Source organism: Engraulis encrasicolus, chromosome 8, assembly GCF_034702125.1.
Source record: "Engraulis encrasicolus isolate BLACKSEA-1 chromosome 8, IST_EnEncr_1.0, whole genome shotgun sequence".
NCBI lineage: Eukaryota > Metazoa > Chordata > Actinopteri > Clupeiformes > Engraulidae > Engraulis > Engraulis encrasicolus.
Window position 1 is genome coordinate 44,580,285 of NC_085864.1, and position 17,462 is coordinate 44,597,746.

General features: G+C 43.5%; 2 protein-coding genes across 4 annotated transcripts; one reads left to right on the forward strand and one right to left on the reverse strand.

Annotated features, from left to right (window-relative positions):
* Window positions 1-1,155: 1,155 nt before the first annotated feature.
* Window positions 1,156-8,394, forward strand: LOC134454657 (F-box only protein 39-like). The gene is made up of 4 exons (XM_063205803.1): window positions 1,156-1,172; window positions 1,316-3,392; window positions 6,670-6,846; window positions 8,047-8,394. The coding sequence occupies exons 2-4, from the start codon at window positions 2,229-2,231 to the stop codon at window positions 8,173-8,175; spliced, it is 1,470 nt and encodes a 489-aa protein (XP_063061873.1). The 5' UTR covers window positions 1,156-1,172; window positions 1,316-2,228; the 3' UTR covers window positions 8,176-8,394.
* Window positions 8,395-8,435: 41 nt separating this feature from the next.
* tekt1 (tektin 1) lies at window positions 8,436-17,435 on the reverse strand. Of its 3 annotated transcripts, none has more exons than XM_063205808.1 (8): window positions 17,355-17,435; window positions 16,900-17,107; window positions 16,368-16,533; window positions 15,853-15,981; window positions 13,481-13,630; window positions 10,088-10,313; window positions 9,622-9,818; window positions 8,436-8,746 (listed from the first exon to the last, which is right to left on the reverse strand). In XM_063205808.1, exons 1-8 carry the CDS (start codon window positions 17,418-17,420, stop codon window positions 8,587-8,589), a joined length of 1,302 nt encoding a protein of 433 aa, XP_063061878.1. In that variant the 5' UTR covers window positions 17,421-17,435; the 3' UTR covers window positions 8,436-8,586. The 3 variants fall into 3 exon arrangements, with proteins under 3 accessions (XP_063061878.1, XP_063061879.1, XP_063061880.1); XM_063205809.1 differs by having other exon boundaries at window positions 17,309-17,429; XM_063205810.1 differs by having other exon boundaries at window positions 17,324-17,362.
* Between the last annotated feature and the right edge of the window lie 27 nt (window positions 17,436-17,462).

Sequence of the window (17,462 nt, forward strand, 5' to 3'; positions counted from 1 at the left end):
ATGGATGAATGATGGATGGATGGATGGATGGATGGATGGATGGATGATTGGACCCACATGAAAAAGATATATATATATATATATATATATATATATATATATATATATATATATATATATATATATACATATACATTATATATATGTAACATGCATGCATTTACAGTTTAATAAAATCCTATATGTAAGAAATGGGGCCACATCAGCACTCATACACATTCCATGCACAATGTTTATATGTTACAGTACTTGGGATGTTTACAGTATGTCTGCCTTATTGTACATGATGAAAATGAGACTTGGTCATTTTTATTGCAGCATGTGCCATATGATAATTGTATAATCCATACATTAACTATTTTGCAAATTTTATATAGGCTATGTATCATACTGTATATAAAGCTATATAGATATATATTTTCCATGTGGGGATGGATGGAAGGATGGATGGATGGATGGATGGATGGATGGATGGCTAACAGAACCTAATATGAATGAAAACAGTAGAGGTTGTGGGTGGGTGACCACTTGTCAGGCTGAAACAGCTGAAATGTACAGATACCACAGATTGAATTCTGCTGCCGTTGCATTAGTCAAGTCAAGTCAGCTTTTGTGCTCAGTTTTTTCATAAGCACAGGTCAAACAAGGAAATTGAAATACGGTATGCTATGCCAGGATAGACATACACAGGACTGACATTTACAGACTGACATTTAAAGACATACAGGTACATATAAATAATATAATTATACACAAAAAAATCTGTCTAAGATTAAGATTATTGAAGTGATCAGGCCACACACCCCCGGCATGGTGGTGCCAACAGTTCTGCTGTTGGTTTTCTCTATGCACATACCACAGGTGAATGCCTCATTTCTGGCTTTGGCTTTCTGAATAGTTGGGACAAATAATTGGTATGAAGGCTTCAAGGCCAAATACCAAACCGCCGCAATGTTATTTTTGGCAGAAAGATTGAATCTATTCCGCCATGAATTTCAAACGGTTTCATTCTTTTTTTTTTCCTCCACAAATCATTAAATATTTGATGGATAAAGTGTGATAAATTGAGTACATAATCTGTTTTTGTTTACAGAAAAAGTGCAGAATCTTTGCAAGTTTGAAGTGTGCCAATTAAGAAAGATCTGCATACTGTAGCAGAAAATCCAGTTCAGGTAAATTAACTTGAACATGTTCAATAATTTTCAATAGTATACATAATTTTATGACTTAATTAAACTTAAAATGTTTAATACTTAGCCAAATACTGATATAATTCATATACAAATCTGTTTTTTTATGTGTGTGTCTTTTACAGGGTACTTGTCTGGTGAAGGTGTCATTCTTCCAAAACTCAATATGGCCTCAATCTGTTACTTTTAAAGTTGCATTTTGTTGAACCGTAGCCATAGAATAAACTCCAAAAGAATAGCCTACTTTTTAACTCCACATTCATAGCTGATCCATGTTGTATTATGCAAACACTATTCTCTAACTGACTCAGGTGTAGTATCCTTTGTATGCTTTAGTTTTGTACCCCCTACAGACTGTAACAATGTACAATAGCATGTTGGAATTATATTGTCTCTGACATGCTAATTTCGCCAAATTAGTATTAGTTTTCTTTCCCAAAAAATATCCAAAATGTTGTTTGTGTTTAGTTATTTGTTGTCTAAAAATGTAAATCTCTCCAAGTTTACACCTCAATGACAAACATAACAGGAATGTCAAGCACCATGTATAATTTGTGTTCTTCACTCTTCTATGAGGTCTCAGGCTTTCCTTTTGATGTCATAGCAACATTCAAAATGTTGTTGTTCATGTGTTTAATTATTTTGTTATCTAGAAATTGAAATATCCAAGTTAATAACTCAATGACAAACATAAAATGAATGTCAAGCACCATGTGTAATTTGTGTTCTTCATTCTTCTATGAGGTCACAGACTTTCCTTTGATGTCATAGCAACATTCTAAACCATCATTTGTAATCAAGTATGATTGAGAATGAATGATCATACAATCAGTCTGAGTCTGAGTTTTTTTTCATAAATCCTTTTGGTAGCAGTATCCAAATGTAGTTGGTTTTTGTACACTAAAGAAGAACTATACCATAGTTCTTCTAGACATGAAAAAATCTTCAGCTACAATCTAAGTTGTAGCTGTGCTGAGGTAGGCTGAGGGGACTGGATGCGAAAGCTTCTATCTTTACCAGTGTTTTACCAGTCACTAAATGGAGGGCCCTGAGATAGCAGAAAATATTTTGCCAACTTATGCCGGCTATGATAAGGATAGACCTCAGGATGGCAGAGAGGTGGAAAATGGTAAAATAAATGAAGAGAATATGGAGGAGGATAGAGAGGGTGAACAGTCTATGTGGGCCCTCCTCCCACACACATGCCTCCTCCAGGTGTTCCTGCACCTCAACGATCGGGACAGGGTGCGCGCTGCGCTGGTATGTCGCCACTGGCACCACGTGGTGCGCTCTCCCTCCCTGTGGCGGGTGAGGACCTTCAACTTCTCCGGCCGCGTGTCGCGCAGCCATCGATCCGAGATGGAGACGGCCGTCAGCTTCGCCACGTCGTACGGCCGCTACCTGGAGGACCTGGAGATCCGCTTCTCGCACCCCATCAACTCCCTGGTGACGCGGCGCTTCCAGCAGGCCACGAGAGCGTTCCTGTCGGCCTTGCGCAAAACCCACAGCCGCCTACAAGCCCTCACTATCAAACACCTGGACCTGGACCGCTCTTCTTGGTGTCGCAGCGTACGGTGCGGCCTCCTGCGCAGTCTGACCTACTACCTGCGCAAGGAAGGCTCCTGGATGAACTACATGAACCTCCGAGGGGCCAGGTTCAACCTGCAGCAGGGTCTGGAGGTTCTGGAGGCCCTCTCCACGGCCCAGCGGCACAAGCACATCGGCCGACGCCTGGGCCTGGCCACCCTGAACCTGGAGGACTATTTCAGCCAGTCCATCCCCGTGTACAACAACGCCGACTTCCCGCAGATCATGCAACGCTTCAGAGGCCTGACCACGCTCACTATGAACTACAGTTGTGTGTCGGAGCAGCTGCTGGACGCCCTGGCGACGGGCTGCAGGGGCCTGGACAACAGTGGACAACCGATGCTGCGGTCACTCACCATACGCTGCCACATCCACGAGCCCCACGGCCAGATGATCTGGGGCAATGCCTGGGCTAACTTGGCCAGGCGATGCCCGGAGCTCCGCGTGCACATGTACGTGGAGCGCATCCTGAACTTAGACAGCCTTAGCCGCATCCTGTTGCGCGAGATCCCCATCAAGACCCTCAGCCTCTCCAGCTGCTACTTCAGCGAGCAGGACTGGAGTGCCAAGCCTGCGCTCTCCCAGTTGGCACCCTTCTATCATCAACACTTACAGGTGAGATGTGGATGTGTTTAAGGTAGTGGCTAGATGTGGCCTTCTGGTCAAGGAGTGGGCCTACACAGGGTCCTCATTTGATTCCCTTACCAGATGGATAGGAAAAACAGCCATCAGAGATGACAACCTGCCCCCCTGGCCAATGCTAGCTGCACTTGATGTTGTGTGTTTGGCGCCACCCCCAGGCGACAGAAAACACTGTGGGCAGACACATACACAGAGACGAGGGCATTGCGAAACAGGCAGCTTCAAGTGAATGGCAGCTGTCAGCAGAGAGATAGCAAACGTAACTTACCATCGCAATAATACTTCTACAAGGCACATCCAAACGATAAGGTGTTGACTTTGCTGATGGAAAACAAATGCGGAGGTAAACCCCTGTACCTTGGTCAACATCTGTCCAAAGTGACCAGTGGTGGAATCACACATTCTGAACACGTCATCAACTAAAACATACGGTCGCAACTGATGTATGACAACCTCTGTCTTAATTTTCTATTGATAAAATGAACACAATATGACCTGCTGTTAGTACATTTTGGATGCACTATGAGGATGATAAATTAGTGTTGATATGCCTCTGGTAGCAGCGTTTTTTTATGTCTTGGGAAATCACGTTAGAAAAAACTGTCCAACTTGTTTGCCAAGCATTCAATTCCACCTTTATTAGACTAAGCAGATCTCGTGTTGATCAAGCATTTTTATGCTTGGTTGCGACCGTGCCTACTCATTTGAAGCGGCCTGTTTTCCCCTCCGAATGCTCCGCCAGCTGGGCGGGCCAGAGGTGCCAACTGGTCTTCCTCCATGATACCTAGCCCAACTCCCTCTGGGGGTGGGAACCATTACAATGTATGTAGGTTATTAAATTACAGCATTCCCATTTGTCATGACTGAAATGCAGATGAGCAGGCCATTTAACGCTTGTGCTGGTCCAGTGAGACTGTCTTACCTGGAAGTTGTAAAGTGGACTTCTACTTGATGGCAGACACTAGATACCACATAGGCCAAACTACACAAGATAACAGAAACTAGGTTGATAACATTCCACCCTAAACACAGCATAGTGGCCTACTTTGCACATAGTACCTACTGTAATAATCCTCCCATACTGAGCCTTACCCCATTTACAGAGCATGTTATATACTGTCACACACTAATTAACAACACCCTAATTTACACCACACATGCTGTTAAACAGCATACTGTTGCAGTCTACTTCCCGTCACACTGAAATGGTCTGACCACCTGATTGAAAGAGCTAAAATATTTATGAAGAAAAGGCAGTTCCCCCAACCTGTAACAGATGCTCAGGCAACATTGACAAAACATAAAAGCTGAGCAATTATAACCAGGGCCAGTGACAGCTTTGGCAGGGCCCCAGGCCAAATCATCTGACAGGGCCCAGGGCCCCCTCTCAATACTGTAATGGTATTCAAACTCGGGGCCCCTTCCTTTCTCTGGGCCGAAGACAAGACAAGACAACCGACCCCTTTCCCCCCACTGTCGGCCTCCCTGATTATAACCTCAAAGGCTAATAGACCAGCTGCCGCTGAGGGTACATGAGCATTGTTTCATGTTCATTATCCATGCGAGAATAATGAAACAAGGGATGAGGAGGGTCTGGAAGGCCGTTCACCAGACAGACAACAGAGGATGGTGCAGGGCAGTAAATGCAATTTACAGCCATGCAGTTAGAAAGGTGGCAAATTATTAATTTACGAGCAGCATAAAAAAGATCCAAGCTCTGAAGACTCAGCTATACAGGCTGCTGACTGGCAGACATTAATGTCGCACAAACCTGCTTACTAACTTATAGGCAGGGCTAGTGGTGTCAACAATGATCGATTTGGCGATCCAAATCGATGCGGGGCATGGACGATCCAGAATCGATCCGGCAAGTTCCAGAATCGATCCGGCATTTTTTTTAAGTTTCAATTACTTCCATGGATATTTCGGGAGCAAATGAATGTTAAATTAAATATTTATTTTTTATTTAATGATACAGACTAATACAGACTGATACAGAAAACAGCCAATAAATTGTTGCTCAGTATCTGACTACTTGTATTGCCTCATCATGACTGATTAAACATTTGCTTTGCTTTCAGTAGAAATGTAATGCATTGCAATGCATTGTAGAATTGAATCGGATCTGATCGGATAGCATCGCATAGAATCGGATCGAATCGAATCGCTGCCTCCCGAATCGTGATCGAATCGGATCGTGAGGGCAGTGCCGATCCACACCACTAGGCAGGGCCACTGACATACTGTCACCCACACCCCACCCCTGTCAGCTTTCCTAGAATACGATTAGTTGCACAGCACTGATTCTTGAAAGTTTTGCACAAAAATATGTCTCAGCAACAAAAGTGTTCATTCTGTTGAAAATCAATTACATTTTCATGAACAAAATAAACCCAGGTAATGATCAAGTGTACAGTTGCTTGGAAGATTTAAGTGTAATTTTATCTTCTTTTTCTATTATGTATTAATATTATCGTTACATTTGGACATGTTTAAGAATATACGTACTATGTATCTACAATTCAGTTTAATTATTAAAATAATTCTTCACTAAAACACAGTAAACATTTTTTTCTTACCTCTAATTGTGTCTGATGGTGTTGACAAATCCAAGTAATAGCCTATTTTATGAAAAAAGAAAAGTATGGGGAGGTTGATCCGATATATTGCTGCACAGCCAAGACCATCGTCTTTGTCTATCGCTGCACGAGCCAAGACCTTCGATAATATACCTCTATATTTTGACCTCTATAATTCACTACCCAGCTTCTAAAGCTTTAGTGGCAGTTGCCTGCCAGCTGTGCGTCCATTATTAGCAAGTCCACCAGAGGAAAAAATGGCATGAAGCAGATAGAGTGATTAAAAGGGCTACTTTGTGGACGTACGTAAGCTTAACCACCAAAGACTTTATCCAGTGTCTGATAATGGCCCTGGCTCTCAAGTCTGGTAGACGGGTGAAATCACCCTTACCAGGGTGTGGAATTGTACAATTATTTCTTAATGTGGAAAAGTGCAACACTGCTACAATGACCGTTAAACCAAATCATGTGTGTTGAAAGCTCTCTGAGCTCTGACCTCCAAAATAAATCATTTGTTTTGACTGTAATTGTAGCACTGTTGCCACACTTCCACACTCTAAAAGTGATTCCTCTTGAAGCAGCAGCCCCTGCCCAGACCTTCTCTAATCCTTTCCCTATCCTTTCTCTATCCTTTCTCTATCCATTAAACACTTTTCCCCCGTTTCCATTAGAGACTGAGTCTGGACTTGAACAACTGCCACGAGCAGGTGGATGAGGAGCTGCTGGAGTTGATCCTGAGCTGCAAGAAGCTGGTCTACCTGAAGGTCTGGGCCTTCCTCAGCATCAACTTCCTGGAGAGGCTCCTCCAGAGCCGCATGGAGAGGAAAATCAACGTCAAAACTATAAAGGTAATAAGAGAAAGGCAGCAAGTAGTAGATGTTGAATGTTGAATATGAAGAGTTGCGTTGCAAAATGACTTAAAGGGACAGTGTGTGAGATTTCTAGTCGTTTATTTCCAAAATTCATGCTGCCCATTCACAAATGTGTCCTTGTTCACGAATACCACCACCATCAAATTCTATCCATTATGACTGGGAAACTTGCTTTTTTCGTACATGAAAATGTGCATCTTCTCCATGGTCCGCAATTTTGAATTTCCAGGCATAATAGGCATTTTTAGCTGCAAAAATGATTCTACTTGGACCATACTAGAAAATACTTGTTTATTACTAGCAAACTTTCATGTAAAGATCAAATTTTCAAAAGTTTCAATGAGCAGCATAGTTGCAGCACCTTTTTTGACCAATGCCTGCAGTGTCCCTTTAAGCACCATTTTTTTACTTTAGCATTTTATTATTGGAACTGAATGTGAAAGGTGTCCTTTCATATAGGCTACGCATGTGTGGATTCTTGCCATTCAAATATTTTAAGAACATATTTTTTTAAACCAATATGAAATGCATTACACTCGTTATTGCTCTGAACTAAGTGCAGTACATTTTGCAGTTAAAAATGTCTCCAACTGGAAATTAAACATGGCGTACGTGGGTCAACCTTTTTATGTACGAAACAAATGCTCAGTCATAATGAATAGGCTACTTAAAAAATGATGATGGTGAAAAATACTCAAGAAAAAGATGTAATTTGTAAATGGGCAGCATAAATTCTGGAAGTAAACCACATACTCTACTATAGGAAATCTTAAGATAAGCTGTAGTAAAATATGAGGAGACATTTTCTTCATGCCTTTGTAATGCCTCGTTTGACAGTATAGCCATAGTATAGTACCAAATAAAACATCACCAAATGCACAGACCACTTTAAAATTAATGGAAAATTCACCAGAGTGCAAAATAGCCAGGCCTATTTAATTCCGTCCAGTGATCACTTGTGGCTTGATGTTAATGGTAGGCTACTATTTGCTTCCAGTGATTGTGCTAAGCTATGTTAATAATGACAATCTAAGCACTGAACACTGACAAGAAAATGATATGCATATTCATGTGTAAAACTTGTTCATACTGCAAAGGCGTGAAAATCGAGAGAAAAAAAGAGCCGACTGTTCCTTTAACTACGTGCTTGTGGTGGCTGTTGCCAAACCCATTCAGGTGCGGATCTACACCAACACATTTGAGACGCAGGAGGAGGACGAGATGCTGGAAGGGCTTCATCTGCGCTACAGGCCGCTCATCGACTCGGAGCTCAACTACTTTGCCTGCTCCTACCCCATGCTGTGAAAACTGCAAAGCCTGTGTTACAATTACTGCAAAGCCTGCTACACTGATGGACTACAGTCACACTCCATATGTAGTGGCATGAATTATAGATTTTAAAAATGCTCTTTCAAAAGTTCAAATGTTGTTTTGTATTTGTAATAATGGTATATTTCACTGGCCCAGTCAGGGCGATTATTACCCTTCGATATTGTAAAATAATAAAATGACCAGATTATGCAACACTGAAAATAACAAGACCTTCCTTTATCAACCATAATGGATCCGAATGGATCATCTTTGCAGCTTTATTGCTATATTTCCCATGAATGTACTGTATATAGAACCTGAGCCAAGTTTCAAAATGTGTCAACAGACGCTCAGCCACCTCTTGTGGAAAAGAAAAAAAAGAGAAGAAAAAAAAAACTATTGATGTTAAAAGTTGTGGATGGCGATTGGCTGGCGTAGCTGTGTGCAGACGACCTCGTCAATGTAGAGGGCGTGGGCCTTGGAGTGGATCTGCTCCTCCAGGGCCAGCTGGCGCCGGTCCAGCGCACGCAGCTCCATCTCCGACGCGGCCAGGGTCGCCTTCAGACTGGGGGGGGGATCAGAGGAGGGAGAGGGGGATCAGAGGAGGCGGGGGCACGGGAAGTGGAAGGAATTAATCACCTGATACAGTATATCACAAAAGTGAGTACACCCCTCACAGTTTTTGCAGATTTGTGAGTATATCTTTTCATAGGAAAGCATTACAGAAATTTCACTTTGACACAATGATTAGTGACCTTTTAACAACATATTTAACTGCTTAAATTTCTTGTTCACTCAGAAAAAAACAAAATACAGCCATTAATGTTTCGTGATATACTGTATGTACGTAGTTAGGGCTCTCAATTAACCATTTTCATCACCAGCCAAAATGGCTAGTAGATGTTCATCTTACCAGCCAAACAAAACACTCACTTGAGGGTCGTAGTGGCTAATAAGTTGGTCTTTTTTACCAACCAAACTCAAATTTTTACCAAGCCTTTGGCCAGTTGTGCATGTCTACTGTGGAATGACATTCTGTAGCAGATGACAGACTGTGGACAGGAGAGTAAACAACTACTGAAAGTGTAAATATCCATGTCAAAATGAGTGGTGGTGAATATACATGATGAATATAAAATTTGTGAATAGGCAGGCAGCATACCATACAATACATTCTTGGGATAAACTACAAAAAAAGTACATACTGTTAAGCCCCCCACTTGGGCTTGCATGCCCATGGGGACCCAGGTGCGAGTCCGGCCTGGGTCATGTCCCAACCCAACCCCCATCTCTCTGTCCCACTGATTTCCTGTCAATCTCTACTGTTATATCATCAATAAAGGCACAAAAAGCCCATAAAAATATCTTAAAAAAAAAAAAAAGTACACACTGTACCGTTCAATTTAGCCTCAAGCCACTTCCCTTCTGCATGTCACTCACCTGTTGATCTGCTCGCCGAGCGTCTGGACCTCCAGCAGCAGCTGGGCCTGGACGGCGTCGTGGCAGAGCTCCACGTTGGGCCGCAGGCTGCGGGCCTGGAGCCGGCCCTGGGCCACCCTCAGGGGCCCCTCCTTATCAGCCAGGGCCACGCGCAACGCCTCCAGGTTCTTCTCCTGGCTGCCCACCTCCGCCAGCACCTTTGTCATGGAGAAGGATTTTTAATATTTTATTTTATTTTTAGGGGTTCGTATGCTTTTATTTGATAGGACCGTGTGAGATGGTGACAGGAAGTGAGATGGAGAAAGAAAATGGGAGGAGGTTTGGGGAGGTGGGGGTGGGGTGACCTTGGGCTGGAGTCGGATCCAGGTCTCTGGCATAACACTAGTAATAGTCGTGTAGTTTGAGCCAGGCTTAAGAGTTCCATGAACACTGGTATTTTGTACTGTGTGAAAGAGTCAGTTCACACCTTGCTGAGGTGGTCCTCCAGCGTGGCCTTGGCAGTCTTGATCCTCTGCACGTTCATCTCCAGGGTGGAGCTGGCGGTGTTGTGCTGGGTGGACATGTCCGCGGCCGTCTGCTGCAGCAGGTTGTCCACCAGCGAGCGCAGCGCCACCGAGTTGGTGCGCTCCTTCTCCACCTTCAGCAGGTTGATGTCCGAGAACGTCTCCCACTCGTCTGGCGTCACCATGTTGCTGCAAACAGTACATTACAGTAACTTAGTTTACATGACGTGGCCAAACTCACGTACATTACAGTGGTCTACTTTACATGACGTGGCCAAACTCACGTGCATTACAGGAGCCTATATTACATGACGTGGCCAAACTCACGTACATTACAGTAGCCTAGATTACATGACGTGGCCAAACTCACGTGCATTACAGTAGCCAAGATTACATTACGTGGCCAAACTCACGTGCATTACAGTAGCCAAGATTACATGACGTGGCCAAACTCACGTGCATTACAGGAGCCAAGATTACATGACGTGGCCAAACTCACGTACATTACAGTGGTCTACATTACATTACATGACGTGGCCAAACTCACGTGCATTACAGTAGCCAAGATTACATGACGTGGCCAAACTCACGTACATTACAGTGGCCAAGATTACATGACGTGGCCAAACTCACGTGCATTACAGGAGCCAAGATTACATGACGTGGCCAAACTCACGTACATTACAGTAGCCAAGATTACATGACGTGGCCAAACTCACGTACATTACAGTGGCCTAGATTACATGACGTGGCCAAACTCACGTACATTACAGTGGTCTACATTACATTACATGACGTGGCCAAACTCACGTGCATTACAGGAGCCAAGATTACATGACGTGGCCAAACTCACGTGCATTACAGTAGCCAAGATTACATGACGTGGCCAAACTCACGTGCATTACAGTAGCCTAGATTACATGACGTGGCCAAACTCACGTGCATTACAGTAGCCAAGATTACATTACGTGGCCAAACTCACGTGCATTACAGTAGCCAAGATTACATTACGTGGCCAAACTCACGTGCATTACAGTAGCCTAGATTACATGACGTGGCCAAACTCACGTACATTACAGTAGCCTAGATTACATGACGTGGCCAAACTCACGTACATTACAGTAGCCAAGATTACATGACGTGGCCAAACTCACGTACATTACAGTGGCCTAGATTACATGACGTGGCCAAACTCACGTACATTACAGTAGCCAAGATTACATGACGTGGCCAAACTCACGTGCATTACAGGAGCCTATATTACATGACGTGGCCAAACTCACGTGCATTACAGGAGCCTATATTACATTACGTGGCCAAACTCACGTACATTACAGTGGCCTAGATTACATGACGTGGCCAAACTCACGTGCATTACAGTAGCCAAGATTACATGACGTGGCCAAACTCACGTACATTACAGTAGCCAAGATTACATGACATGGCCAAACTCACGTACATTACAGTGGCCTACATTACATGACGTGGCCAAACTCACGTACATTACAGTAGCCAAGATTACATGACGTGGCCAAACTCACGTACATTACAGTGGCCTACATTACATGACGTGGCCAAACTCACGTACATTACAGGAGCCTATATTACATTACGTGGCCAAACTCACGTACATTACAGTGGCCTAGATTACATGACGTGGCCAAACTCACGTACATTACAGTAGCCAAGATTACATGACGTGGCCAAACTCACGTGCATTACAGTGGCCTAGATTACATGACGTGGCCAAACTCACGTACATTACAGTAGCCAAGATTACATGACGTGGCCAAACTCACGTACATTACAGTAGCCAAGATTACATGACGTGGCCAAACTCACGTGCATTACAGTGGCCTAGATTACATGACGTGGCCAAACTCACGTACATTACAGTAGCCAAGATTACATGACGTGGCCAAACTCACGTACATTACAGTAGCCAAGATTACATGACGTGGCCAAACTCACGTGCATTACAGTGGCCTAGATTACATGACGTGGCCAAACTCACGTACATTACAGTAGCCAAGATTACATGACGTGGCCAAACTCACGTACATTACAGTAGCCAAGATTACATGACGTACAACTCACGTCTGGAGGCCACATGAGGCCTGCTGAGCCATTCCACATGGCCCACAGAGCCTTTACAAGAAAGACAACTTGGAAATCCAAAATGATACGGTCACCCAACATTCTTAAAATGGCTACTCAAGACAGTGGTGTCAGAGAGGTGGTGTTGCTGGCTTGATATAATAATAATAATAATAATAATAATAATAATAATAATAATAATAATAATTGTATTTGTATAGCACTGTATCATACAAGGCATGCAACTCAAAGTGCTTAACAAATGGCAACAGATTACATAGGCTACTGTATTTGTATAGAAAATGAAGGATTGAAACAGCCAACAGGTCATGTCAGTGTACACATTATTCCTTATCAACACTGGCTGGCAAATTGCTTGCGACATCTGGCCCTTCATTTATTATTCTACACCCAATGTGGCCCTTCGGGCAAAATAATTGCCAACCATTGCGTCACACTTATGAGACTAGCTGAAGATATTTTTGGGCTTCTTTGGCCTACATTGGACAGGAGATTGGGATAGAGTGAGAGGAAAGTATTGGGAGAGAGAGATAGGGAGTATCAGGAAATGACCTTGGGTGACGGGTCAGGCTCAAACTCGTGATTCTACACTATTTATGACTATTTTACACTATTATACACTCTGTTGGAGACCAGATAAGAAATTTGTCAACTATTTTTTGAAAACAGTATTGTTGCTGCGGTAGTGTAGTAAAGCTTGTAAGCCATTTCCTGTACTGCCCTAAATCCTGGGCCTTTCTCAAAACCTAGTGCAGTGCACTTCCAAGTGTATCAGCCTAATTAGTCACGCCCAATGATTGGATACTCTTTGGTGAACTCTACAGAATATCCAATCACTGGGTGTGACTAATAAAGAGTATCCAATCACTGGGTGTGATTAATTAGGCTGATACACTTGGACGTGCACTGCACAGGTTTTGAGAAAGGCCCCCTGTTCACAGGACTGCAGTTTACCCGTAATCCTGGACTATATAGGAGCAGACTGACCCCTGCAGGCCAATGGGGTGAGCGCCAGAAAATGTCTAATCCATCCTGTATTTGTTGAACTTAAACTTTGGGTTCATTTTACAATACACAATCTATCCCAGTACCACGTGTAATACAATAAGAAAAACAAAGGGGGAATAAAGCAATAGTAATAAAGCAAGAAATAACGCCGTATGATTTTAATAAAGTGTCTGCATAATAGAGGGTGTGATTTGATGCAGTCATGGTGCAACAGCTTTTTTTTTATTTACCCAGCTAAGTGGTCCATTGCAGCTCCTGCACCAGTGCTTTCAGAGTCCGGGTAGGTGCTGGTGAGGACGGAACAGAAGTCGTCGATGTTCTCAGCCTTGAATTTGTCCTGCAGGTCTTTCTCCAAGTAGTACTTTGCTGAGCGGTTCAGCCTGGGAATGCAGGAAATGACAACAGGGGAAAGAAGGAGATAAGACAGTGTCACGATGTTCTGGTCAGAATGATTAGAGAAGAAATGAAGAGTTCAGATGCAAAACCCCCTAAGTGCCTTTTCAGAAAATAATCTGAATTCATTTTTATTTAATACAAAGCGATCAAAATGATTTATGTAATATAACTACTTATATGTATTAACAAAAGAAGGGGTTCCACGCGCTTCTGTTTTTACATCTGGTGCATCAACGGGAGGGAGGCAGGTAATCTTGAATGAAGAGAAGACACCGCAGCAGCTCAGATGGGATGCTTTTTCTTTTTTAATTCAAGTGCACAACATGTTAGGGACTAACGTTTCGATGGCAAGCCATCTTCATCAGAGTCCATGACTTATATGTATTATCCGGTACATGAATGTAAACCAAACCAACAACGGGGTTCTCTAAAAGTATAGAAGTGCAGGTCTTCAGAAATGGAGTTAGGGGGTTTTGCATCTGAACTCTTCAAATATACTTGTATGTTTCAGTACTATACAGTAGTCTAATATAGGCCTACTACTGCACATAGTAATAACGGTAGTGAAAGCCCATTGGGAAACTCCAAGTGAAAGCCCATTGGGAAACTCCAAGTGAAAGCCCATTGGGAAACTCCAACTCCCATTGTCATTGTGACACAGCACTCCACAGCACACAAGTGAACACTGCACACAACGAAATTCCATTTATGCCTCACCTGCAAGGGGGCAGCCCTCAGTGGCGCCCCATGGGGAGCAGTGCGGTGGGACGGTACCATGCTCAGGGTACCTCAGTCATGGAGGAGGATGGGGGAGAGCACTGGTTGATTACTCCCCCCACCAACCTGGCGGGTCGGGAGTCGAACCGGCAACCTCTGGGATGCAAGTCTGACGCCCTAACCGCTCACCCATGACTGGGTAGTATAATACAGACAGTATATACACACGCATGTAGCATTTTTATGGAGTACTGAGTCATTGATACTGTATGTTTAACTCAGTGCTTCATAGTTAAGTCACCTTAGTCTCGCATTACAACACCAGAATAGCCAGGAAAGCCAAGAATATCCCCTCTGCCCCTACACATCCAGCACATCATCTATTCACACTCCTACCATCAGGCACCACAGCATCCCATGCAATACCACACGCTTTGCTGGTGATTCCAAAAGTCAAAACAAAGTGTGGAGAGGCAGCCTTTAGCTTCTATGCTTCACAGCTTTGGAACCAGCTTCCATATGACGTAAAAAATGCACTCACTATAGCTTTAAATCTAGACTTAAGACAAAGCTGTTCTCAGAAGCTTTCCCCTAGCTCAAATTCTTATTTTTTTATTTTATTACTATTATCATTTTACCTTATGTTTTATCTTTATGTTTTAAATGTTCTTTGACTCTAATATAATTCCTTCTTTATTCCATCTTTCCTTTCTTTTTTTGCATTTGTTAATCTTGTGAAGCACATTGCTTTGCACCTGTGTATGAAATGCGCTATACAAATAAACTTGCCTTGCCTTGCCTTTAGCGACAGTACCTACCAGGCCTGGAATTTCGTCATTTTAGGGGCAAGGCCACTTGACAGGGCGTCAGAGAGGGCATTAATGCCACTGGGACTTTATGGCAGATATTTTTTTCAAGGGCACAAGGCCAAAGTGGGAGGTCAGGAGGGCCATGGCTCTCATGGCCCTCGCGAAATTCCTGCCCTGGTACCTACCTTCAAGCCATCCACCACTTGAATATGCACTACAGTAGCACTTTATAGTTACTTCACTACCTGGCCTTTCTACCTTTCTTGCTTACTTTGCACAATTTGCCTGTTTTCTGTAAAAGCAATGCACTTTCAATGTCTCCATTGCACTTTTCAATGTCCTCAATATTTTGTATGCGTCATTCCCTATTTATGTATTTATGTACCTCCTTGTTTTCTTTCATAACCCCTTTTCATAATCTCCCTGCACCTTGCTGCTCAACTACCACTTCACTTGACAAGTTCCCTTTATGAAACACTGTGTTGTCTGGAATGGCAAAGTACAATACTATGCAACAGCAAATAGAAGAAGCATCAATATTCTTAGTCATGCTAAATAAAAATTGCATTGTTATGGGTTTTATTGGACTCTCTGTAGAACGCGTCACACACACAGTCGAGTGGTGAAAGGCACTCCGCAAAGAGCCATTGTGCTCATCATCTCATCTCATCTAATCTCACCTAATCTGCTCATTAGTTTGCTCCAGAGTGCGCTCCAGGAGTGCGGCAACCCCTTCAATCACCTCCCGCTGCTTCATCAGCTCCACTTCCACCTCATCATGCACCAGGTCAATGCCCATCCGCTTCTCCCTGGAACATGGAGCAGTCACGCATCGGTCATGGTCATGCAGACAGGTTTAGGGTGAAAAGATTGTACACACACATCCCCTGTCAAGAACACCTCGAAGTCGAATGTTGCTTACCATGACATACATGAAAGAAAAGGTTTGTCTGAGGGGGGGGACTTAATGAGAGGATACATAAACATACATCCTAGTTGTTGTATATAAGCCTGCCAGGCCGGTTCAGCTCACCTCTAATTTTTTTTTTTTACGACGTTATTGATGACAGGACAGTTTGAGAGGTGGACAGGAAGCGAATGGGGATTGAGACAGGGAGGGGTCGGCAAATGACCCGGGTCGGCCGAATGGCAGACGAGTGCCCTACCAGTTGGCCACGGCAGGGCCTCAGCTCACCTCTCTGCGAGGCACTGGATGGTGACTGTCAGGGGCTCGGAGCAGCTCTCCAGGGCTCTCTGCACCCTGCTCCTGTAGGTGATCAGGTTCTCAGTCTCACGCACCACTTCATCCAGTTTCCTATCCAGCTCCAGTTTCCAGAATTTGATGTCTGTGATTCTCATTTCTTAGCATTAAACACAGACACAAACACACACAAACACACACACACACACACACACACACACACACACACACACACACACACACACACACACACACACACACACACACACACACACACACACAATCAGCAGTTTAAAAGATATTTGTTATTACTACTTTTTAGCTCTGTGTGTGCGTGTGTAGGCTATGAGTGAAACTTTTCTTGATGCGACAGTCCAGATGATGATGGGATCAGTGGGAGAGATGGGGTAGAGTTTGGACATGGACCCAGGCCGGACTGGAACCTGGCCTCACATGGGCATGAGGTGGTCACAGTACCTGAATCAAAGACAACATCTATGCAAAAAAAGGCGATCCAGTTGCTCACCTAGTTTTTTACTGGCCTCAGCTTGCATGCGTTTTGCGGTCTTGTCACATTGCTCCATAAGTCGCTGTGACTCAGCGGTGAGACGCTCAGAGCGGGCTCTTTCTGATTCTGCATTTCTAAACTGGACATTGTTAGTGTGCTTCCATTCATGGGGCAGGAACTTTGGAGCAGGTTCTACCAGCCTGGACATCCTGCTATCAATGTAGATCTAAGAATCACAAACACCAACAATCTTAGGACCAAGAGTATGATAATGTGAAGTTTGGCAAGCGTCGGCAAAATGTCTGAATCAGCAAAGTATTTCAGCAGTCAGCGGTAGCCTACAAGACAAATAGTTCAAAAGGTACCAATAGCAGGTTACAGAAAATAGTTATTTGGCTCAAGTAAAGTAGCCTAGAAGAAAACTCACCTGACCACAACTCACCGTGGTGCTACAACAACAATGTATAACTTACTTTGTGTCTACAATGTTGCAGCACTTTGCTGAAGCGTTCTTGGGAAGATAAACAAACGGTTGTCATGGCAACACATCCGTGACTGACTGATGGCGTCAGTGATGGCAT